The sequence below is a fragment of the Castor canadensis genome, chromosome 7 (genome assembly GCF_047511655.1).
Source record: "Castor canadensis chromosome 7, mCasCan1.hap1v2, whole genome shotgun sequence".
NCBI lineage: Eukaryota > Metazoa > Chordata > Mammalia > Rodentia > Castoridae > Castor > Castor canadensis.
In genome coordinates this window covers 38,592,779-38,617,729 of record NC_133392.1, presented here as the reverse complement: position 1 = coordinate 38,617,729, position 24,951 = coordinate 38,592,779, and the positions used below count along the sequence as shown (strand labels likewise).

The 24,951-nt window shown below is 36.0% G+C and overlaps 1 protein-coding gene across 3 annotated transcripts in view; it reads left to right on the top strand.

Moving 5' to 3' along the window:
- The window catches only part of Tnks2 (tankyrase 2), a 61,828-nt gene extending 37,771 nt beyond the window's left edge, over nucleotides 1–24,057 (top strand). For 2 of the 3 annotated variants that reach the window (XM_074078782.1, XM_020169993.2), the window contains 12 exons: nucleotides 723–942; nucleotides 3,421–3,530; nucleotides 4,228–4,416; nucleotides 7,728–7,980; nucleotides 8,605–8,687; nucleotides 9,690–9,810; nucleotides 12,621–12,718; nucleotides 13,545–13,619; nucleotides 16,212–16,317; nucleotides 18,365–18,551; nucleotides 20,368–20,524; nucleotides 21,723–24,057. In XM_074078782.1, coding sequence (XP_073934883.1) covers nucleotides 723–942; nucleotides 3,421–3,530; nucleotides 4,228–4,416; nucleotides 7,728–7,980; nucleotides 8,605–8,687; nucleotides 9,690–9,810; nucleotides 12,621–12,718; nucleotides 13,545–13,619; nucleotides 16,212–16,317; nucleotides 18,365–18,551; nucleotides 20,368–20,524; nucleotides 21,723–21,785 — 1,662 coding nt within the window. In that variant the 3' untranslated portion in view covers nucleotides 21,786–24,057. The remainder of the gene's footprint in view (nucleotides 1–722; nucleotides 943–3,420; nucleotides 3,531–4,227; nucleotides 4,417–7,727; nucleotides 7,981–8,604; nucleotides 8,688–9,689; nucleotides 9,811–12,620; nucleotides 12,719–13,544; nucleotides 13,620–16,211; nucleotides 16,318–18,364; nucleotides 18,552–20,367; nucleotides 20,525–21,722) is intronic. The other variant, XM_020169994.2, reaches the window with a different exon arrangement.
- The last annotated feature ends 894 nt before the right edge of the window (nucleotides 24,058–24,951 follow it).

Genomic DNA, 24,951 nt, shown 5'->3' with positions numbered 1-24,951 from the left:
TCAGGGCAAGCACTATGCCACTTGAACCAGCCCCTGTTCAGTAATTTAACTTCAGAATACTTGATAAATCATATAGTTTGTAAGCCCAGTTTATTTAACATTGATAAAATTGATGATACTAGTTTAATACAGATACCAATGAATATTTCACAGAAAAAAATTAGAGGATAGATTCATACTCTGTGGTTTTGAGAAGTAAAGTCCCATACTACATAATAATGATGTAGTTAATGATGGACTGCATGGGTGCTAGCGATCCCATTAAAATTACAATTTTCACATACACAAAACTTACCATTATGTTAAAATTGTCTGTGATACTCAGTACATTAACATGCTGTGTTCAGGTTTATAGTTAGGAGCAACAGGCTATGCCATATAGCTGAGATGTATAGTAGGCTGTAAAGTTAGTGTAAACACACTTTATAATGTTTACACAATGATGAAATCACCTAAGGATGTATTTCTCAGAACATGTTCCTGTGACTAAATGAAGCATGACTGTAGTAGAAAAAGAAGAAAAAAAAGTAATATTCAGTGAAGTACTTTATTTTGAACATAGTTTAAATTTTTTGTTTTTATTAATAACAATCATGTTAACCTTTAAGGTAGAGTTTCAGTGTAAAATTATTTTCTTTGGCTTGGGTACATTGACTGTTTTCTCACTGATGAAAGGCAACCTAAGTCAGTTCCTACTCCCTTTGTGTTTTTTACATGCCTAGCATGGTGCAGACCCTACAAAGAAAAATAGAGATGGGAATACTCCTTTGGATCTTGTTAAAGATGGAGATACTGATATCCAAGATCTGCTAAGGGGGGATGCAGCTTTGCTAGATGCTGCCAAGAAAGGTTGTTTAGCTAGAGTGAAGAAGTTGTCTTCATCCGATAATGTAAATTGCCGTGATACCCAAGGCCGACATTCTACACCTTTACATTTAGCAGGTAAGTGAATGAAGTTTTACAGATTAAGGCTGATGACATCTAAGATCCATTTTACCTGAGTTAAATGTTTCAATGACTAAAGTTGGTTCAGACTTACTACCATTATACTCTTCAGTGTGTTTATACAGAGCAGCCATACTTCAAGCTGTTAGCTAAGTCCCAGTTCACTTTAGTACCAGTATTTTACATTCAGTAAGAACAATTGAAATGGGCTCTGCCTATTTCAATTCACCAGTGCTTTGGGGTCTTCTGTTTGAGATCACTGTTTTGTTTGAATCATCTTTGATGAGTGAGTTTTGAAAAACATACCTGCTTGAGCCAGCCTTCCTTAGAGGAAGCTAAAGCTTTTTCATTCTTCTGATGATTGCTACAAAGTACAAGCAGCAAAAAAAATCATAAAGATTTTCAGAAGTTATGTAAGTTACATAAACCTCTTGCAAAGTTATTTTTGTTTTACTTTGCAAGAACTACCGTAACCAACATCAAATTCAGTCAATAACATTTATTCCAACTGTTCATTCACAAGATTGACTCGGTGTGCCATTGTTTTTAGTGCACATACACAATGATGTGGTTTCTATATGACTTTTTCAGCTGCATTGCAGACACTAGAAAATAAGCAGTGAAAATCACTGAGCTAATACCCCACTGCAGGTAGATGCAGTTACCTCCATCTGGGGGGCATGTCTCAAGTGGTAGCATGTCTGGCTAGCAAGTACAAAGCCCTGAGTTCAAACCCCAGTACTGCAAAAGAAAAAAAAAAGGAAAAGAAAAGAAAATCTGTTCTGAGTTCATTTCAGTCTTATAGTATAACTCAGTGTGTTGTTAATGTTTAAAAGATAATTTTGGTGAACTGGGAGTGTAGCTCAACACTAGAGCCCTTGTGTACCATATGCAAGGCCTTTGGTTAGATCCCCAAAAGAGTAATTTTGGTTTTATGTGATTTTTATCATTAAATTCTCACTCCACTTAAGTTTGGAGCTCACTGGCCAAAGAAAATTGCTCTATCCATGTGTTTTTTTGAAGTTATAATTCATAAATGTTAATGTGGTGAGCAAAAACTTTACTACTTCCTACTTTCTGTCAATTTCTACCCTATGCAATACATGGTTGTATGACCTGAGCTCTGGTTGGAAATTGTTCTGTGCATATATATATTCTCTTTTACATCTTGTAGCTTATGTAGAATTTAGCATTAGTATTTAAGTCCATGTTGTCTTTGGAAATTGCAAACATAATGTGTACACAAGATATTTCTGCCTACTTGTACAGTATTAAGTACTGTACATTAAGACCTGGAAGACTTCTAGATTATTGTAATACTTAGTTTATGGTAGGTTTATAGTTTTTTGTTTTTCTCACTTGATGTTTTAAATTCTCATGTTTTAGATCCCTCAGCAAAAGGATAACAACAACGAAAAATGTGAATAAAATATTTTGAACCATTTTTCAAGTTTCAAATGATAGCTTTTCTTATGTTGTCAAAATTAAGTTCCAAATTTGCATTCTGTCTTATGATTATATGTCAAATAAAATATACTTTACTATGAAAGTATTTACTGAGATGGCTGACAAGATAATAACTGGGAAATTATGTATGTTTCTAAAATACAAAGCTTTACTTCAAGACTTTAGCAACACATAGGTTTCCTTTTGTCTGACTTGGAAGATACAGACCCTAGGTTCTCTGTAGCAAAAAGCATGTCCTTTCATCCTTCTGAAGAAAAGTGCCCGGAGACCCACTCTGGTTTGCTGTCTTTCATGTTGCACTTACTTACATTCCTCACTGGGCTTTTATATGGTCGGATACCTGTGATTTGCAGTCCTTGAGACCATGGACCTAAGTTTAGAAAGTTGTATGTAATAAACATGAAGGCAGGAATGGAAGGTTTTTAATGGAGAGATACAAGCAAATCCATATAATTTTGGGAGTCTCCAAAACCAATGGATATTATCACCAAAAACTTTCAATGCTTATAAGCCAGTCAGAATTGTTTTTCCCCAGAGATTTTTTTTACCCTTTGGCAGTACTGTGGTTTGAATTCACTACTTCGTGCTTGCTAGGCAGGCACTGTACCAGTTGAACCACATCCCTAACCCTTTTTTGCTTTAGTTATTTTTCATATAGGGGCTGGTGTTTGACCATAGTCCGCCTACCTATGCCTCCCATATAACTTACGTTGCAGGCACATACTACCATGCCTGGCTTGTTGCTGAGATAGGGTCTCACTAACTTTTTTGCCTGGGTTGGCCTCAAACTGCAGTCCTCCTGATCTCCACTCCCCTGGTAGCTGGGATTGCTGGCATGTACCACCACATCCCAAAAGATGAAGTTTTAATAGACTCAACAATTTCAGATTTGTATAAAATTTCTATTTTTAGTAATATCTTTCTAAATATATATAGCTATATACATATATGTGGTTATATTTTTTAATATTTAAAACTGAAAGTAATATTACTTTTTTTCTAAATTAGCTGGTTATAATAATTTAGAAGTTGCAGAGTATTTGTTGCAACATGGAGCTGACGTGAATGCCCAGGACAAAGGAGGACTTATTCCTTTACACAATGCAGCATCTTATGGGGTAAGTTTTGTGATAACCATTAAAAAAATCTATAATTTTCAAAGTGAACATCAGTATCATGGTTCAAATGGAATTTAGTTTGTCTCATCTTACAAAGAAGAAAATATAAAGTTAAATAACTTGCAAGTTTTTGTTCTGAATCCATTCTAAGCTTGCTGTGTGACATAGCAATTTGTTGTTGTCATTTGTTTTATTATTTTCCTTAGCACCTATCTCTTGTTTTCACTGAGATGTTGGTGATTTTCTTAGTTGGAGTCCAGAAAATCCATAGGGTATCACAGGAATTTGTAGAGATTTTGGTGCATTGTTCCTGACTTTTAACAACCCTAAATGTTATGATCAGTATTGACTATGGTCAGTGGTCTAGTTTGAATAATTGAGGAAGGCTGTTCATTTTTAAATTGATATTCAGTAGTTACAACACATGAATAATTTAGAAATTATTAAAAGTGTATTAGTTTAGTTTCCTACTAAGTAGAATTCTTAACTATTATTCTAGATAGCTCTCAAATTATTGAAATTTCTACTGTAGTTTTTTAAGCAACCATAAATTACGGTGTTGGAAAGAAACAGCTTACTTTTCATTTCCAGACAAAATTTGAAAATATAGAGGTAGGTACAGAGCTAGTTTCTTCTTGAGAACTAAAGTGTGATAATATAATATGTCAGACTGTAACAGGAGTATTTTCTTTTACAGCATGTAGACGTAGCAGCTTTACTAATAAAGTACAATGCATGTGTCAATGCCACGGACAAGTGGGCTTTCACACCTTTGCATGAAGCAGCCCAAAAGGGACGAACACAGCTTTGTGCTTTATTGTTGGCCCACGGAGCTGATCCTACTCTTAAAAATCAGGAAGGACAAACACCTTTAGATTTAGTTTCAGTAAGTGATGGGCTCTTTGAAAAATCTTCATGCTCTCCTGACCTTTTAAAATTCACTTGGTATATATAAAATGTCTTCATAGTGAATGTGGCAAAACCTGGTTTTTAGCCCAAACTTAAATTTAGGAATTCTTTGGTATTAAAAATATGTTAACTAAATAATAGAAATACTAATCAATAATCCTACATTAATCTAGAATTGTAAAATCTACACTAATGTAGAATTGTTAATTATAATACAGAATTATTAATCAGTAATTATATATATATATATAAGAAAAAGAACACTATAACTTCTTTTTTTTTTTTCTTTTATTATTCATATGTGCATACAAGGCTTGGGTCATTTCTCCCCCCTGCCCCCACCCCCTCCCTTACCACCCACTCCGCTCCCTCCCTTACCACCCACTCCGCCTCCTCCCTCTCCCCCCCACCCCCTCAATGCCCAGCAGAAACTATTTTGCCCTTATTTCTAATTTTGTTGTAGAGAGAGTATAAGCAATAATAGGAGGGAACAAGGGTTTTTGCTGGTTGAGATAAGGATAGCTATACAGGGCATTGACTCACATTGATTTCCTGTGCGTGTGTGTTACCTTCTAGGTTAATTCTTTTTGATCTAACCTTTTCTCTAGTTCCTGGTCCCCTTTTCCTATTGGCCTCAGTTGCTTTTAAGGTATCTGCTTTAGTTACCCTGCGTTGAGGGCAACAAATGCTAGCTAATTTTTTAGGTGTCTTACCTATCCTCACCCCTCCCTTGTCTGCTAAAGCTTTTATCATGTACTCAAAGTCCAATCCCATTGTTGTGTTTGCCCTTGATCTAATGTCCACATATGAGGGAGAACATACAATTTTTGGTCTCTTGGGCCAGGCTAACCTCATTCAGAATGATGTTCTCCAATTCCATCCATTTACCAGCGAATGATAACATTTCATTCTTCTTCATGGCTGCATAAAATTCCATTGTGTATAGATACCACATTTTCTTAATCCATTCGTCGGTGGTGGAGCATCTTGGCTGTTTCCATAACTTGGCTATTGTGAATAGTGCCGCAATAAACATGGGTGTGCAGGTGCCTCTGAAGTAACCTGTGTCACAGTCTTTTGGGTATATCCCCAAGAGTGGTATTGCTAGATCAAATGGTAGATCAATGTCTAGCTTTTTAAGTAGCCTCCAAATTTTTTTCCAGAGTGGTTGTACTAGTTTACATTCCCACCAACAGTGTAAGAGGGTTCCTTTTTCCCCGCATCCTCACCAACACCTGTTGTTGGTGGTGTTGCTGATGATGGCTATTCTAACAGGGGTGAGGTGGAATCTTAGTGTGGTTTTAATTCGCATTTCCTCTATTGCTAGAGATGGTGAGCATTTTTTCATGTGTTTTTTGGCCATTTGAATTTCTTCTTTTGAGAAAGTTCTGTTTAGTTCACTTGCCCATTTCTTTATTGGTTCATTAGTTTTGGGAGAATTTAGTTTTTTAAGTTCTCTATATATTCTAGTTATCAGTCCCTTGTCTGATGTATAGTTGGCAAATATTTTCTCCCACTCTGTGGGTGTTCTCTTCAGTTTAGAGACCATTTCTTTTGATGAACAGAAGCTTTTTAGTTTTATGAAGTCCCATTTATCTATGCTATCTCTTAGTTTCTGTGCTGCTGGGGTTTCGTTGAGAAAGTTCTTACCTATACCTACTAATTCCAGAGTATTTCCTACTATAACTTCTTAACAGTAGTTGGAAAACAAAACAGGCCCAGGTTTTCCATGAATACTGTTACAGTGCAAGGTAGCATAGACCATGGTTCTTAAGAACTTCCCCAACTAGCATCAGTGCCCTTGAGGTGCCAGCCACAAAGCCTACCATCAGTAAAGATCCCCTTTACTCCCACATTTCTTCATCCCAAAGTTCTTGTTGCATATCCCACAAGAATTGCTCATGAAACAAGCCTGGTACTTGTTTTGTTTTCATTTCTGTTTTTAATTCCTTTCCCTCTGGAGCTCATATAGGATCCTCCATTGTAGCTTCCACCTCTGCTTTGGCCACTTGGACACAAGTGCAAGTGCCTCTCTTGCCACTGCCACTGAGGGCACTGACCAGAGCAGTAAAGTAAAAGGAAGAAGAAACTCTTTTGAGGTAGGAAGGAAAAAGAGTCTCTTCTGCATATTGCTTTCTGCTGAGAGAGATCCCACTGTTCCAAACTACAGTGAGAAGCTGAATTAGCATCTGGGGTTTGAATAGATTTTCCTCAGCAGGCTGACAACCAAACCATAATTGCAACATGATTGCTTTACGGAAGTGTCTTTTCAGATCCAGGCTGCTTTAGAAGTGAAGTTTTAGACTTCATTCCACCCTTATGTTCATTCACCAGATATAATAAGTGACAGTGAAACAAAATGCTTTAGTGAACATGCATGAGCTTTAGAGCCAAGCAGACCTGTTCTAGAATTCCAGCTCTCCCACTTGCACTTGTACAGTCTTCTAAGGTTTAGATACATCATCTATAAGGGATAATATATCTGTCAATATGAATTAAATAAGGTAACCTATTTAAAGTCCTTGGCATGGTATCAGGTATATAGAAAGCACCAAATAAGTAATATTGTTACTATAAACAAATGTTATGTGCAAACTGTGAGTACCACGAGAATGCACAAATTGAGGATTGGAGTAGGCATTGGACTTAACCATGAAAACAAGTACTGATTTACTTCTGCTGAATGTTAGTGTCTTAATCAAGAATTCTAAAAGAATGATTTATGTTGCTAATGAAATAAATATAATGTACCAGGAAATTTGGGGGTTTTTTTCTATCCTAGCAGATTTGATTAAAATGATTGTTGCCCCAAAATTTTTTTTTCAATTTTGAGGAACAAATATATCATAAAGTATGTGAAATATAGGCATAATTCTCGGTGCCGAAGTTCTGTATAGGTTGAATTACGTTATTTCAGAGTAATTGCAATAGGGTTAAAAGTCATTATCTTTTAAAATTGGTATTTCTGTAGTTCATTGCAGTGCCTTAAAATCAGGGTATCAAAGTTAAGAGTTTGTTTATGCTTTGCCACACTTAAGTTTTATTTCAATTATATATGATATGGAAGAGATGTTCTGAATTGTTTTTTATATTTAATAACAATTTAGGTAAGCATTAACCTGTTTGCTTCACTTTAAAATAATCAAGTACCTCTCAGTGTTCCCATGATAACAGTCCTAGTGTACTTTTGCTGGGTTTTATTAGTTTTCATATGCAATCCTGTTAGGTATAATAGAATTTTAAAACTTGCTTCTGACAGATTTCATCTCTATTTGAAATGTATCCTAGGCAGATGATGTCAGCGCTCTCCTGACAGCAGCCATGCCTCCTTCTGCTCTGCCTTCATGCTATAAACCTCAAGTGCTCAATAGTGTGAGAAGCCCTGGAGCCACTGCAGATGCTCTGTCTTCTGGTCCATCTAGCCCATCAAGCCTTTCTGCAGCGAGCAGTCTTGACAACCTATCTGGGAGTTTTTCTGAACTGTCTTCAGTAGTTAGTTCAAGTGGAACAGAGGGTGCTTCCAGTTTGGAGAGAAAGGAGGGTAAGACATTCTGTAAAAATAATTTTTTAACTGATATTATAACCCTGTATTTGTCATTTAGAATGGTAGAAAGTCATTTTTTAACCTTAAATACAACTATTAAATTAATGTAGTATTATATTAATGTATTATCAAATTAATGTAGCCTAATGTTAATGATGCCTCCATTATTAATGGAACTCCTAATGAAACTTTCTCCTTGTAAGTTGGAAGTTTATGATTCTTATGCTGCTGACCTGCTGTTTAATTGTAAACTTTTCACCTGTGAAAATTCATCTCACTCTATGCAAAGATGTGAAACTTCTTTTCACAAACTTTGTTGTAAAGGATCTTATAGCTTGAAAGAGATCACTGATCTTAAAGATAAGATTAAAAATAAGTTTTTAAAAAAATCACAGTGCTCCACTAGCTAACCATTTTCTCTAACGTTAGAAATTTTATAGGTCTTGTTTTTTGTGAATTTCGATTGAGTATTCTTTCCTAAAGGACTGTCAATATTTTGCTTTATCTTTATTTTCTTCACAAATAGAGTTAACATCATAAAACTTGATCTTTATAGTGGTGACATACATTATTCTGATGTGAAATTTTGTTTGTCCTGATTTTTTTTTTATTATCTCCCAGTTCCAGGAGTAGATTTTAGCATAACTCAATTCGTAAGAAATCTTGGACTTGAGCATCTCATGGAGATATTTGAGAGAGAGCAGGTAAGTAGATGAATACTGTAGTATTGTATGGGAACTCAAGTTAAGGAAAATTGGAGAAAAACTTGAAATCTCTTGAACCTTGTGAATTGTTGAAGAAAGCGCGTTTTTGTTTTTGTGTGGTGCTGGGTATTAAACCTGTGCTCTCTGCCACCAGTGAGCGACACTTCTACTGAGAGTGCTTTTTGAGAGACAAGAAGTCAGTTGCTCTTCTAATTTTGCTTGATCTTAGAATTTTCACTTTATTAGATCTAAAAATTCACTCCAGTGACAAAATTATCTTACTCAGTCCTTGAGGTAACTTATCCTTGAGCTCTGTTTATTCAGTTCTGTTTTGTTAATCAGTACCCACTCTAAGCCTGACACTGCTAGTTCTATGGACAGGAGTATGGATAAACCAGTCATACCTCTGGGCTTTTATCTGTATTTCCAGCATAAAATATTTTGTCAGAATATCTGTACTGATTTTTGTACTGATTTTTGTTGTTGTTGTTGTTATTGTTCAGAAAATTTAGTTACTGTAGACTTGTACCCAGTGGAACTTTCAGTCTAGTAATGAAGCTAGAAAAGAACATATGAAGAAGTTTAGCATAGATATCAGAAATTCAAAGAAGGAAAAGATTACCGTGAACTGAACTACTTAAGGATAGCTTCATAGAAGATGTATAAAAATGTTTGAATTGCTTCAGTTTCATGAATAATACATTTTAGATAAAAGTTAATTTGAACAGTGATGCAGAAATACCACTTAGCAGAGTTCAGCTTCTGGAGGAACCATGGAAGACTTTGTGGTTAATTTGAAAATGCATTTATGACTCAGCTTTCTATTTTATTCCAACTTTTATTTTCAGTTGATTTCAGTTTAACAAATGGTTTGATTTCATGCCAGAGCTGTTCAAACGAATTTGAAGTAAATAATAATTGTAATTCATTATGAGAATACTAATATATGAATGTCCTCTGAAAGGAGTAAGCACTCTAAATAGTTTTATCCTCTTTTATAAGATCACTTTGGATGTATTAGTTGAGATGGGGCACAAGGAACTCAAAGAGATTGGAATCAATGCTTATGGACATAGACACAAACTAATTAAAGGAGTCGAAAGACTTATCTCTGGACAGCAAGGTATTTCATTTTACTAATTATTGTTGTCAGCTTAAAAGTTATATAAAGACAGCCGTCAGTGTACTAATGATATTTAAAAGTCTGTATGAGAGAATCTGTTTAATAGGAAGACCACTAACTAGGATTCAGGACGCCTGGGATCAAGGCATCTGCTAACTGTTAAACTTCTTGGACTGCTGGCATTAATTACATAAACCTAAGTAAAATCTCTAGACTTTGCAGAAATTTGTGAATTTTTTTAACTCCTGATAATTGGGAAGATAGATGAAGTGATTTCTGAAGTTATTCTAACTCTAAAATTATGTGGGTTTTTTGTTTTTTTGTGGGACTGGGGTTTGAACTCAGTCTTTGCAAAGCAGGTACTCTGCCACTTAAGAATCTTACCTCCCATTTTGTTCTGGTTATTTTGGAGATGGGATCTTTGCCCTGTTGCTTCAAAATGTGATCCTCCTGATCTCAGCCTCCCAAGTAGATAGGATTACAGGCGTGAGCCACTGGTACCTAGCTTGTGATTGTAGAAGATTTGAAACCTAGGAATTTCGTATCTTAAGCTAGCATAATAGATAATGAGTAGGTATTAGGCTAGCCCATAAAATAAGGTAGTAAATGTCTTACATAGCTAAAATTGTAAACATTTGGAATGAAAATACTGGAACGGAATAATGTTGCACCTGAGGAAATTAAACAAAACAAGATTGGATAATATTTTTATTTCTCCTTAGTGTTGGGGGGTTAAGGAAAGTAAACATTGTTTTTACTCAACAAAGGTCAATACTTTTTGTGTTCCAGGTCTAAGTATAAAAAAGGTGAATTATTTTAATTATCAAACCCACATTTTAACTTCAATGTTAAACTGAGGGAGTAATTTACCCTGAAGCCACAAAAAAAAAAAAAAAATCCTATAACTAAAGCACAGCTAGGGTTGAAAAGAAGCATTATTAGTAAAAAAGAAGGGATTTTCAGGGAAGAAAGTATGCTGGCCAGGATGGAGTCTGCCTGTTGAGAAAAAAACAGCACTTCTAAAACTTTAGGTGATTTCAAACTAAAGAATGCTGCTTTAAACTGGTAGTGTAGAATGCAATTAAAAGTAAGTGTATTTTACTCACCAGGTGGAGACGAAGGCAAAATATTTAAAATGTGAGAAATGTTGGCTATGTCTTTTTATAAGATAAAAAGATGAAAAAACTCATGATTCCCCAGGATACTAGTTTATAATACAGCTAGCATAAAAAAATGAAGAAGAAAGAGAATCCCAGTTGTGTACTGCCATTGTGACTACAGGAATAATACCCATCTGAAATGATACAGCAATTATGGAGTACTGAGGTAACAAGGAGCTTTTAGGAAGGAGCTGAGTAAATAGAAGAAAGCAAGCAGGGTTTGTACAATTAAACACATCCTAGCTATTATGTCTACATTGAAAGCCTCAGGAAACAGTGATGGAAATAGATATACTGCTTCCAAGTGGCAGAGGTACCTCCATGCCATCTCTGGTCCTGTACTCACTCTGATACTTCCAGCTACAATTGTGTAGGAACATTCTTTACTAAATGGAGGAGAAGCATAGTGTTAAGAGACAGTGTCTGTATCTGATCTAGCACATCAGAGTCACTTCCCTGTATAAAGATACACTACCTTCTTGGTCTTTATTTGAAGCCAAGATTCCGTACACACCTGATTTGCAAAATGGAACCATCAGCTGCCTATCAGGATCTTCTGACAGTCTCTCATATTATTGTCTTACCATCCTTACCTATTATTCAGTGCATCAAGTCATTAGTTTATTTGTACTGATCTTTCACTACTGATGAACCTCTTGGTCAGGTTGTAGGTTCCTTAGTCAAACATTTTAGCATAGTCCTTTCTCTGTAAAATAGTTTACATATGGTCTCCATATTCCTACCAACATTGCTTAATTTTGTTGTAACTCTTCCTCATATTTGCATAAGACAAAAAGATTAAATGCTGAATGAGTAGTTAGAAAATGAAGCAATTTGAAGAAAATGTGTTAGAAACTCATTAAGAATAGAAGATATAGAAGAAAAGGATTTTCTGAAATATTCCCACAAAATCCTTATAACTTGTCAGATTAAAAATTAGTCTTGGGAAAAAAGTTAGTCTTGGGGTGGGTCATGGCTCAAGGAGTCTCAGAGCATCTGCCTAGCAAACACAAGGCCCTTAGTTTAAGCTCCAGTACCACCAAAAATAATAATAACTACATATATATATATATATATACATATATATATATAATATTCTAAATGCAATATGGTATTCTGGTTTTGATCTGGAAGAGAAAGGGGGCATAAGTAGGAAAAACTATTGAAATCCAAATGAAGCCTGTGTTAGTTAATAAATTTTGACATTTGTATTGTGATCATATAAAGTGAAATACAGCCAGGTACCGGTGATTCACACCTGTAGTCCTAACAACTTGGGAGGCTAAGATCTGGAGGATCGTGTAGGTCATCCCAGGTAAATAGTTCATGAGACTCCATCTTTAGAATAAACAGAAAAAAAGAAAAAAATGGACTACAGTCATGATCAAACAGAGCTTTGTGCTGCTTTGCAAGCACAAAGCCCTGAGTTCAAACCCCAGTCCCACCAAAAAATGAAGTGGTATATAACCAAAGGGAAAGTTGGGTGAAGGATACACAGGAACTCTTTGCTTTCAGCCTCCGTATAAAATCTAAATTATTCTAAAATTATAAGTATTTTAAATTAGTAATAAGCATTGATAAATCGGGTGGTTATTTTTGATTGGTGGCGTGTTATAAACCATTTTTTTACCTTCAAATTTCATTTCATAGGTCTTAACCCATATTTAACTCTGAACACCTCTGGTAGTGGAACAGTTCTCATAGACCTGTCTCCTGATGATAAGGAGTTTCAGTCTGTGGAGGAAGAGGTATGCTCATATCCTTAAATCAGTGGGACGACAGGCCAGCTCCACAGGTTGTTGGTCCAGAGGTTTCCAGATCTGCTTGGACTTGCAGTGTGGTGTTTAAGAGTGTCTCTTTTTACTGCCAGGAAAATTCTGAATATATTTAAGAGTTCAGATACACTCTTTCAGGAAACCTTAATTCCAGGTACTCGGTTCAACACCACAATTAATACTGACCCAAAATCCAATAGAACAAGAGGTTGCCATCATTCAAAAGCAAGTGCTAATGTTCGTTCCTCTCATGAGGGCCATTGCAAAGCCCAGGATTCATGACAAGACCCACCTGTGTAGATACTGTTTATACAGGAAAATTTACTCTAGCTCTCAGATTCCCGGAAATCTTTGAACAATGCCTCCTTACACATTGATGGTTCACGTGCCCTGTGTGTCTGAGTTGAGCAGAGATACAAGGTTTAGTGGGACTTAGTTCTAAAATTCAAGAAACTCCAGTTCTCAGTGAAATACATATTGCACTTTATTAGACTAAAATCATGGGAACAAATCAGTTTTGTTTTTTAGTTTGTTAAGTGGTTAGCCTAATAACTCGCCTTCCATTCTCTTTTCTTCCTTTAGTTTTTGTTATGTTATTTTTGCCTATAAATAACATTGTTAGGATGATTGACTCTTTCTAGAAGATCATATTCTTGAATTTATAGAATTCATACCCTTTCAACAACAAAAATTGTAAAAACCTGTTTTCTCAAAAGTTAGATGAATCAAGAACTGTGTTTCCCCAAATGAGAAAAGTCATAAAAGTTAATGCACATGTTTAAAATTATTTCTTCATCAGATGCAAAGTACAGTCCGAGAGCACAGAGATGGTGGTCATGCTGGTGGCATCTTCAATAGATACAATATTCTCAAGGTAATAAAGTTTCCTGAGATCATAGTTTCCAAAGCCTAAAATTACTTATGAGCAGCTTTGATAAGAACATAATGATGATCTCTCCAGCACAATGGTTCTTTGGTATGGCAACAGTCACTATTTGGAGAAAGAATGTATCCTGCCATAGGTAAAATCCTCCATATCCCTGTACTATTTTTAATAACCCTTTAGTAAGTCATCTCTTATTGAACCATATTTAAATTTAGAAGTTCTATCATTTACCTCAGGATAATGATAAATTCTGTAAGTTCAGGACTTTAAGTATATAAGCTGCTATTAATGTAATTTATTATTTTTAAAAGCTGCATTTTTATGTAACTCCACCTTCAAAGTAATACCATGCTTCTGTGTTGTCTCGCCATGATGCCTACACTGGCCTCAAACTTCTGAGCTCATGTGATCCTCCCAATTCAGCCTCTTAAGTAGCCATGTAGCTACAACTAGTTCCAGAGTAATTGTAAGTCTGGCTTCATGCAATTTTTTTTAATCCTGACTGCTCCAGATTTTTGTGAGTCCCCAGGCATATCATTTTTAATAAACTTTAATAGTACTTCTTACTGTTTTCCAAAAAGCAGTCTTTTAAAAATGTTTTGAGGCTGGGCATAGTGGCTCACACCTATAATCCTAACTACTTGAGAGGTGAAGATTGGAAGGATTGCAGAGCCCAGGCAAACAATTAGCAAGATGTCATCTCTATCAATAAGCCTGGAATCATGGCTCATGCCTATGATCTCAGGTACACTGGAGACCAAAGGTAGGAGAATCACAGTTCAAGGCCACACAGAGCAGCAAGACCCTACCAAAAAGGATGGGGGTGGGGAGAGTAGCTCAAGTGGTACAGTGCCTGCCTAGCCAAAAGCAAGCCCTGAGTCAAACACCATTATGGCTCAAAAAAATGTAAAATTAAAATGAAAACATAAAATTTTTTTGAGTCATTCTGTGAGAGTTCTGTCTTACTGATTTCAGTGCTCTTCTCAGGACCTTTTCCAATGTTGCTAGTTTTCTTAAGCTATCAAAAAACTATACACCATTCTCCACACACACACACACACACACACACACACACACACACGCACGCACGCACGCACGCACGCACACACACACACACACACACACCCCACAAAAAAAAAGAAGCATGGCTCTTTATTTTCATTAGTGTCCATTTTGAAAACTGGTACCAAGTTTGCCATGGGAGCTAATGTATCCATTCAATGCTGCCTTGTTTTATCTTAGGCTCCCTGTTATTTTGCAGAATTCAGATGCATACAGATCCTATTCCCTTAATATTTTGCTTAGATTATATTACTTTTCTGTCAATAATAAATTACTTTTTATAAGTTTGCACAGAGCACTATTTAAAAATAAAGGTGAGAAAGTGAATAGTTTTTCATAATTGTAAGTAGTACTATAATCAAAGTGTGCTTTAGGTTAACATAGCCCCTAATGTATACCATTCTCGAAATGCATAATGATTTTGTATTAAAAGTTATAGATAGAATCAACATGGCAAAGGTCTTCCTAATACATAAATTTAAAAATTTTTAATGGACAATATTATTACAAGTATATAATACTAGATTCAACTTCTAGAATTAGTGAATATTAAAACTTCATTGATCTTGCTGTGGTCATGCTATCAGAAATCAGATGATTGAGATCATCTGATTATTCAGGTAAAGGGATCATACTTAAATATAGAGGTTTGTTAAGAGTTAGAGCAGGAAAAAGACTGATTTCTAAAGTACTGTAGTTTAATTTCAAAAAGATACACTGTTTTTCTCTATGAAGGTATTTTAATGTAATGAAATTTTTTCAGTGAGAAAATGATTTTAATTTTATTCCTTTTATATACATAAATGATAAATGTTTAGGCTAGTTATGGTCCTTGATTATATCTGTGGCAGTACTTTGAATTATCTTGAGATAAAACTAAAACTACCAGTCTCAGGTATGCTCTAGGGACCACCAGGGGGCTGTAGCAACTTTAACACAGCTAAGAGCACTGGGATTGTCATTTTATGTACTTCTAATGAGACCAGTATCCATCTTTAAATCTTCAGACAAAAATTTTAGAAACTAGAGGGTAAAAGGAGTAATAGAAGGGAGTGAAGGAGGGATTGAGAGCATGCACGTGTATGGATAGATGTTTTTTGTGTGGCCATTTCAAACATTTTTTATTAAAAACAGACTAAGATGATACTTTGAGTTAGATAAAATGGGGGAAGGGAGATAATATTCTCTAATACATACAGAACTCAACATGTCTGATTTCATGGTACTTTAAAAGATTTAGTAATAATTTTTATCTTAAGTGATTTTTAAATTTTAATCAGTGAGTATTTTTGATGCTTTCACCTATGGCCATGTGTATCCTTTTTCTCTTTGAAGTTTTGATTTCCAAAATGTAGGTATACTTCCAATTTTATGGTTAAGACAAAATATTTTTAGTTAACTAAAAAATACATATTTTATGTTTCAGAAAAAAGTTTTGCCTTTCCTCTGGCTAATATGTGGCCAAAAGAGAGTAGGTAATCATTAAGACCTACCAATTTGATTTTTCTGGTTTCATAGATTCAGAAGGTTTGTAACAAGAAACTGTGGGAAAGGTATACACACCGGAGAAAAGAGGTATCTGAAGAAAACCACAATCATGCGAACGAACGGATGCTCTTTCATGGTAAGAGTGCTCTCTCCAACTCTACCCCAGCCTCCTCCACATTAGTGTAGATTTTGGCAGGTATGACACAATAGTGAATCTGTATATTTTTCATATCAGTTTTTAAAATAAACATTATTTCTGTAACTTGTATACTTGTGTTCATTTTTTTCAACTTGTTTTGGATTTGTACGTTTTATAAGTAAGATTACCATAAAGGAAGTTAGATGCCAGTGGCTCACACCTGTAACCTAGCTACTCAGGAGGCAGAGATCAGGAGGATCGAAGTTCAAAGCCAGCCCAGGCAAACAGTTCTCGAGATCCTATCTCAAAAATACTGTTTACAAAAAAGGGCTAGTGGAGGGTCTCAAAGCGCAGGACCTGAGTTCAAACCCCAGTACTGCAAAAAAAAAAAAAAGATTATTGTAATGGAACAAAGTGTAGAAATAGGAATGTTTTCCTTTTTTCTTTGTAGTAGATTTTGCCTATTATGATCACTGAGAATTTGTGTTTTACTTTTAACTGGAAATTACCTCTGAAGAATGTATGCATCCTGTTTGATTTTAATCTTGTCAAAACCAGAATTAAACCAGTGTTCGTTTTTTATTCTTTTTTGGTGGCACTGGGGCTTGAACTCAGGGTCTCACACCTGCTAGGCAGGCACTCTACCACTTGAGCCATTCCTCCACCCCTAACTTCAGTGTTAAAAGACTCATTGTCCTTTGTAAGCATGAAGCCCTGAGTTCAAACCCCAGTCCCACCAAAAAGAAGAAAAAGCATCATTGTCATTAGACCTGTAGAGGTTATTGATAATTCTTGTTGAATTGAGAGCATCATTATTTATCATACTTGAAATTTCCTGGTTTTTAATTTCACAAACTGTCATGTGTTGGTTGGTCTTTCAACTTTATAGAAAAGTTATGTAGATATTAATGTATCGTTCTATCAAGCCTTCACGCATATTACCCATAGTAGCTTCAGTCTGTTCCTTCATTTGTCCTTGACTGCAGAAATTTTAGAGGCCTATAAAGTCCTCTATACAGTGCCTATAAGACACAGTATTTAAATTTCATAATCCCAGACTGGGGATGTAGCTCAGTGGTAGAGCACTTGTCTAGCATGCACAAGACCCTGGGTTCAATCTCTACTGCAAAAAAGTAGAACAGATTTTACTTCATTCCCTGAAGGAATGACCAGAATGGATTCCTTTGCAAATACCTAAATATTACCTAGCACAGAGCATAGTATTTATTAATTTGATGGTTATGATGAGTGCTTTTTCTATTTTAGACTATAAATAAATGGTTTTGGTTTTTCCAAGTTAATTCAAAGAAGTGATTCTATTCATCTGTATTTCTATAAAATGGAGTTCAATGTATTTTTGTGTCTCTTGAGGAATAGGGACACTGACTTTGATAAATCACCTTGCTGTGTTAGTTTGACTTTTCCCAGCCCTCACCCTCACTGTACTCATTGGCCCGTTTCTCACCCGGTGCCTGTTCTTTGGCTAAGCCACTTCTCTTGGAATACATTCAAGGAAGAAAGGAAACTACTGCATTTCCAGATGGAATCTTGTATAGCAAGTGATGAAAGAGAAGTGGAAGGGTAGAAGAGAATAAGAATAGGACAGGCTGCTTCGGCTGCTTTTGAGATCTAGAAAAAGTATACAGATGAGAAACATTATCAGGCCTAACTGCATTCAGCCTTGCTACAGAAGGTGATAGGAGACATGGGATATGGATTTGTATATTTTGGGAAGTCTGGAATTTGGGAACTCTTGCACTGATACTTTAAGTAATCTTTTTCTGATTCAGTCTGCTCTAACTTTGGCATTTAAGCCATCACCCTATTAGAAATTATTATTAATTGAAATTGGGAATTGATAGGAAACTGGCTGACGGTTAACTTGTTATTCTTTTTTGTTTTAGCTTCATTTTGGCGGTGTGTGTTTAAGAATCTAACTTCTAGGTTTGGGTATATGGCTAAGTGAAGTTCTCAGTGAAGCCAATATGCATGAAGCACTGGGTTGGATCTAAGAGACGTTGTTACCTATCTATATGTATTTCAGGGTCTCCCTTTGTCAATGCAATTATCCATAAAGGCTTTGATGAAAGGCATGCATACATAGGTGGCATGTTTGGAGCTGGGATTTATTTTGCTGAAAACTCTTCCAAAAGCAATCAATATGTATATGGAATTGGAGGAGGTACTGGATGTCCAATTCACAAAGACAGATCTTGTTACATTTGCCACAGGTAAGAGATCACTTCTCATTTATTTTGGTAAGAACCAGATAAGGATTGGTTGTATATTTAAGACACTTGAGGGAGCATTAGGTCCGACAACTTCAGGGATCCAGACTAAGTATGTTTTCAGCTGTTTTTTGCCCTCTCGTCAGTTATAATAGTAAATATTTTCTAAATGATCTGAATGGGCCAGCATGATTCTAAGCACTTGACCTAGATAAGTCATTAGAACACCTGGTGTTTAAAGAATGCTGAGTAGAGCTGGTGCTATATGCACACCTGTAATTCTAGCTACTTGGGAGGATAGTGAGATTGAGGCCAGCTTGGGCAGCATAGCAAGACCCTGTCCCAATAAAGAAAAAAAAATGTTAGGCACAGTGGCTCATACATGTAATTCCAGCTATTTGGGAGGCGAAGAATGGGAAGATCATAGTCTTAAGATCAGCCTGGGCAAAAAATTAGCAAGATCCCATCTTAATCAGTAAACTGAGCATGGTGGCACACATTGTGGCCTCAGCTATGTAGGGGGTGTAAAGTAGGAGCTATGTTGGAGGTATAAAGTTGGTCTAAACAGGCCCAGGCCAAAAATAATCAATACTGTAGCTGAAAAATAACTAAAACAAAAAGGGTTGGGAGCATAGCTCAAGTGGTAGAACACCTGCCTAGCAAGTGAGAGGCCCTGAGTTCAAATCCCAGGATGGTCCAAAGATTCTAAGATTATATGGGGCTGGAAAGAAAGGATTTTTGGAACTGAAGAAAGTCAATTACATGCCTGGGGAAGTGGGAGAATCATCTGCATGAATTGGTGGTAATGGGAGACCTATCTGAGGAACGAACACTGCAGCTAAAGCCTAAGATGAGTCGGAGCAGCAAAATGGATGCATTCTAGATGGCAGAGAAAACCGATAGATGGACGCACGAAGAGAGGAAGTTGGCTTTTGTGAAGAAAATTAGTGTGTTCTGGGCATAATAAGCAAATATGGGATTAGAGAAATTTGCCCACCGTAAGTCATTTGGATTTTCTTCTAGGCACACTGAGGCAGAAAAGTGATCTGGTTTGTTTGTTTTAGTCATTGATTGCTTGGATGGAAAGCGGTTTGCACAGGAATTGGAATAGAAACAGAGGCTCCTTAAACCTCCTCTTCCCCACTTGACCTACCTATGATTTGTGTTTTTGCTGAGGTACAGATAAAATTGTAGTCTGAATCTCTATAAAGCAATTACATTTTTTGGGTTTTATAGTTAAGATTAAATAGGTGAGCATGGTGGTTCATGTCTGGAATCCCAGCTACTTGGGCTGCTGAAGCAGGAGAATCATGAGTTCAAGGTCAATCTGGACAGCTCAGTGAGACCCTGTCACAAAATAAAATACATTAAAAAGGGTTTGCAGCATAGCTCAGTGCTATAGCATTTGTCTAACATACCAGAGGCCCTGGGTTCAATCCCACCAAAAAAAAAAGCTTTAGCTAAATTAAGAATAGCAGACATTCTTACAAAGTTCTTTTGAAGGTAAAATGCTAAAAACAACCATCATTTGTATATAAATATATTTTAAAATCTTAACACAATGTACACAAATACAAATTATCACTGGAGGAGTGGCTTAAGCAGTAAGAGCACCTGCCTAGCAAGCGTACAACCCTGAGTTACAACCCCAGTGCCACCAAAAAAAATATACATCTTCTGCTCAAAAGTCTGTACTTGTTGTCAGTTGGTACCATAGTCAGTCACCATAAGCTCAGTCAGTGTATTGGGACAAATAAAAATTGTCATGTTTGTGCATCAAATTTGTCTTCAGGTTGATCTTTTCTGTTTCATGTTTTAGGCAACTGCTCTTTTGCCGGGTAACCTTGGGAAAGTCTTTCCTGCAATTCAGTGCAATGAAAATGGCACATTCACCTCCAGGTCATCACTCCGTCACAGGCCGGCCTAGTGTAAATGGCCTAGCATTAGCTGAATATGTTATTTACAGAGGAGAACAGGTAATTCAGTTTTATTTGTTCATCTTCAAAAATGCTGTGGCCCATGCCTGTAATGCCAACTACTCCAGAAGGGAGATTGGGAGGATGGCAGTTTGAGGCCAACCCAGGCAAAAAGTTTAGTGAGACCCATCTCAGCAAATGAACCAGGCATGGAGGGGTTCAACTGTAATCCCAGCTATACAGGAGAAGCCATAGGTAGAGGGATTGCAGTCTGAGGCCAGCCTTAGGCAAGAACTCAAGAGTATATCTGAAAAAAAAAAAAAAACTAAAGCAAAAAAGGACTGGGGGCATGGCTCAAGTGTTAGAGCAGCTGCCTAGCAAACTCCAAGCCCTGAGTTCAAACCCAAGCACCAAAAAAATAAATGAATGAATGAACAAATGCTATAGAGTCATACTTTATTTAACCTTCATGAATCTCTTCAATTATGAAGGCATATTGCCTTAGGAACTGCATATTTAAGCTGAGTATCAGTGGCTCACACCTACAATCGTAGCTACTCAGGAGGCAGAGATAAGAATTGTGGCTCTAAGCCAGCCCAGGCAAATAAAATAGTTCAACCTCAAAAATACCCAACAAAAAAACTGGGCTGGTGGAGTGGCTCAAGTGGTAGAGCACCTGCCTAATAAGTACGAAGCCCTGAATTCAAACCCCAGTATATCAAAAAAACCTGAATATTTTTTTGTATTTGTAAATAATTTCAGGTTTGAAAAGTTACAAATATATGGTAAAGTAACATTTTTTTTTAATTTTCAGTCAGAAAAACATCAATATATATCTAACTTATTCAAATCTTGCCAATTATATTGGGTTTCTTTTTTTGCTTCTGTAAAATATGATTAATCAGAATAGTTAAGCTGTCTGTAGCAAAGAGATGCATAATTCCCTCATGCTCTCGGTGACAAGATCCAGTGAACAGTTGGTCTGATGCAGCATTCTGAATGAGGCCAACAGAATTTCCTCCATTACTGAAAACAGGCAGACATGTACTTAGTCCTCATCCTAGCCCTACCTGCTGATTGAGCATCTGAAGGATTGGGAAGAGGTTGAGGATGTTTTGAGATGATGCCCCTAGATGATTTTGATCTGCAAGACTAATTTAGAATTTCCTCCCTAAAGATCAGGAGTGCTCACAGAAATTCTCCTTAATCTTTCAATAACGTTTGTTTACCAATGTTTAAATTAATCTTTCTCTTCCAGGCTTATCCTGAATATTTAATTACTTACCAGATTGTGAGGCCTGAAGGTATGATTGATGGATAAATAGTTGTTATGGGAAACTAATTTCCACTGAACCTAAAATCACTGAAGCAACTTGTGGCCTCTCAGTTTTATTGCTTTCCTGAAAAAAATTCATCTTGCACACAGCCTGTAACAAAAGTATAAAAATGTGAAAGAAGTTTAACATTCTGACTTGATAAAGCTTTAATAATGTACAGTGTTTTCTAAATATTTCCTGTTTTTCAGCACTTTAACAGATGCCATTCCAGGTTAAACTGGGTTTGTCTGTACTAAATTATAAACAGTTAACTTGAACCTTTTATACATTATGCATTGATTCTAACAGAAACTGTAATGCCCTCAACAGAACTCATTTTACTAATTCAGTACTGTGTCCTTTAAAAACACAGCATTTACACTGAATACAGTTTCATTTGTAAAACTGTAAATAAGAGCTTTTTGTACTAGCCCAATATTTATTTACATTGCTTTATAATATAAATCTACTGTTTTAGAACTGCAGTGGTTTACAAAATGTTCTCATATGTGTTGCTCATTTGTATTTCATCTTGCATCATCCTGATTGAGTGATCTTTCTGTTGATTCCAGAGGCTATGTTGAGTTGTTAGTAGAAATTTAGTTGGGAAAGATTTATTGATCAGGTTTAATTTGCTGATGGAAGCATTTCTTTCTCATTAGAAATCTTTCTCACTTGACTAACTACTCTGGGGATTTAATTTGTGATACCTTTGTAGAAGACACACATTCCAAAGAGTTCTAACTATGATAGGTCCTGATTGCTAAGGAAGCTTCTTTGCTTGCCTCAAACTCTAGGTTTCACTTGGGAAAAATTTCCATTGTCATTCTGTAAAACTAGAGCAAGCGCTCCTATTTTTTAGAGGCCAAATCCCACTTTTGAACAGTTCCATTGTTCCTTTCATGGAATGTAAATAAGGAGTAAATTTAATTTCAGAGTTGAGAAGAGTAATCCTGGATAATTTCCCAATCAGTTCTAATTACCCTCAATTTAAAAGGGGGAGAGTAGCAAATAGGAGTGGGTAGTTTTTAATCATAAGTATTTTTTCCTTGATTTTATTGTTATATTTATAGCCAAACTATACATCATGGGTGAACTCAACCCAGAACCATAAGTGTAGGTTTCTCAGTCCTCTCTTGGCCTCCTAAATGGGCTAGTGCGGGGAAATAGGAATTTTTTCCTCATGGGTTGCTTTTGTGACATTCTACCCAATTGCAAATATACTGTCGGTTTTGTATCACAGATTAACCAGGCTTGCATCCAGTATGGCAGCTGTGGAGGGATTTGCTGTCCCATAAAATGCCATTTCTAGCTATTTTCTAATGTAAAATCTTTTCCATGAAGCATACTCAAGCATCTTGGTACAGAGACATGTATTACTGTCTGGCAGTCTATTTTACTTGTTGATAGGAACCCCTCAGAAGTCAAGGAAAGGTTTTTTGCCCACTTAGTTCTTTGTAAATGAGGACCTTACTTTTCCCTCTCTGTACCAATTCACCTTTTTTTACATTTTACCTAGTGTCTAAGTCTCTAAATAAAACTTACCCTTTACAGTAACTTGTACATACAGTGCTATAAAGTCATGTTTCTTGTCCTGAAAAAGAGTTAATCAACGTAAATGCATTTTTTGGAGTTGTTTCTATGATGTAAATTATGATCACTATTTAGGAGGTGAAATCCTGACCTTGAAGTGCTTTTATACAGCTCTCTAATAATTGCAGAGATGATCCTGAATTCATTTCTTGGAACACAAAGGGAATATGCCAATTTTATATAAATTTTTCAGGTTCTCTAAGCTTCTAGGGTCTATCATTAGAAGATAATGATATGAATTTATAAGGTTTAAATTTACAGACCTTATCTCTCAACACTTAGCCCATGTTACTCACCCTATGAGTGAATCTGGAATTGCTGTGTAAAGTCATTGTGGTCTAGTTCACAATGTTAGGAACTGTGTTATTTCATCTAATCCATTGCTTAATGATTGTGTTGTTTTTCCATGAATGATTATGTTGTGGTTAATACATTAGCATGACAGTATTTTCAGGTAGCTTTTTGTTTATTGGAAGCTTGGGGTTTGGGGGGGATTTTTTTAGTGTTTTGCATGAAATATCTTAGTTTATACTGATAGCATTGCTTTTTCTTTTGTCTTGTGATTTTTTTTTGATATGAAGTTTAATTTTTTGTGTGAGTAGTACTTTTATATCCATCTTGAGTGTCTTGTACTGTACCACATTCCATACCCTCATTTAATTCTTAATAAACTGTTCACTTGTTTTTCTGGGTAGCATGGTAATTACTGGAGCAGCATAAATATGTTGAATGGTCTTTGCAAAAATGGATTGAGATTACAGTAAACCATAATTACAGGAAAACAATGTAGTTTTGAGTCTAGAGATGAAGAATTCAGTTTAAACTTCGAAATATTGAATGTTGTTGCCATACTTACTCAGATGCTTTTAGATGAAAGTAGCTATAAGATGTGTGTAAATATTTAGACCATTCAACACAACATTTGATGAACCTTAAAACTCATTCCTGGAAATCAGTCTTCTTATAAAAAGGAATATATTTTTGTTTTTATGTCATATAAAACATGCTGAATATGTTTCCAGATCTCAAAGTTAATGGTAGTTTTTACTCTTAAAAGAAAGTAGAGTATTTTATATTTCAGTATGCTAAGTGTCCTTGTGTGTGACCAGTTCTCTGCTTTCCATAATAAGAGAATGATGGTGCAAATAATATGTGAGTCTGGCTTTATCTTCCTGCTTCATTGAAGATAATATTGAAGTGTTGCTTGCTGTTTCCTAAGCATGCATGCCAATGTATTATGTGATTCGATTGTTAACAGGATAATGAGGCAAGAAAAAATGCAAATAAATTTCCCAAAGCTCTTACAATTAGTGCTCTGACTGTGCCTTTACCTACTGTCCTGTCTGATCAGAGGACTAGATCAGTAGAGGAAGGAAGTAATGGTACCCCTTCTTCAACAGAACTGTCAGATCTCTATAAAGTTAGACTGTTACAGGGCCTTTCACTATGTCCTGAGTCCGTCATATATACCCCCTTTTGTGCTTACATGCTTAGGTGGGCTGCGACCTAAACTACTTCATTATACCCTCTTTAGGGAGTTCTTCCTCTTCATACACATACAAGCCACTATTATTGGAA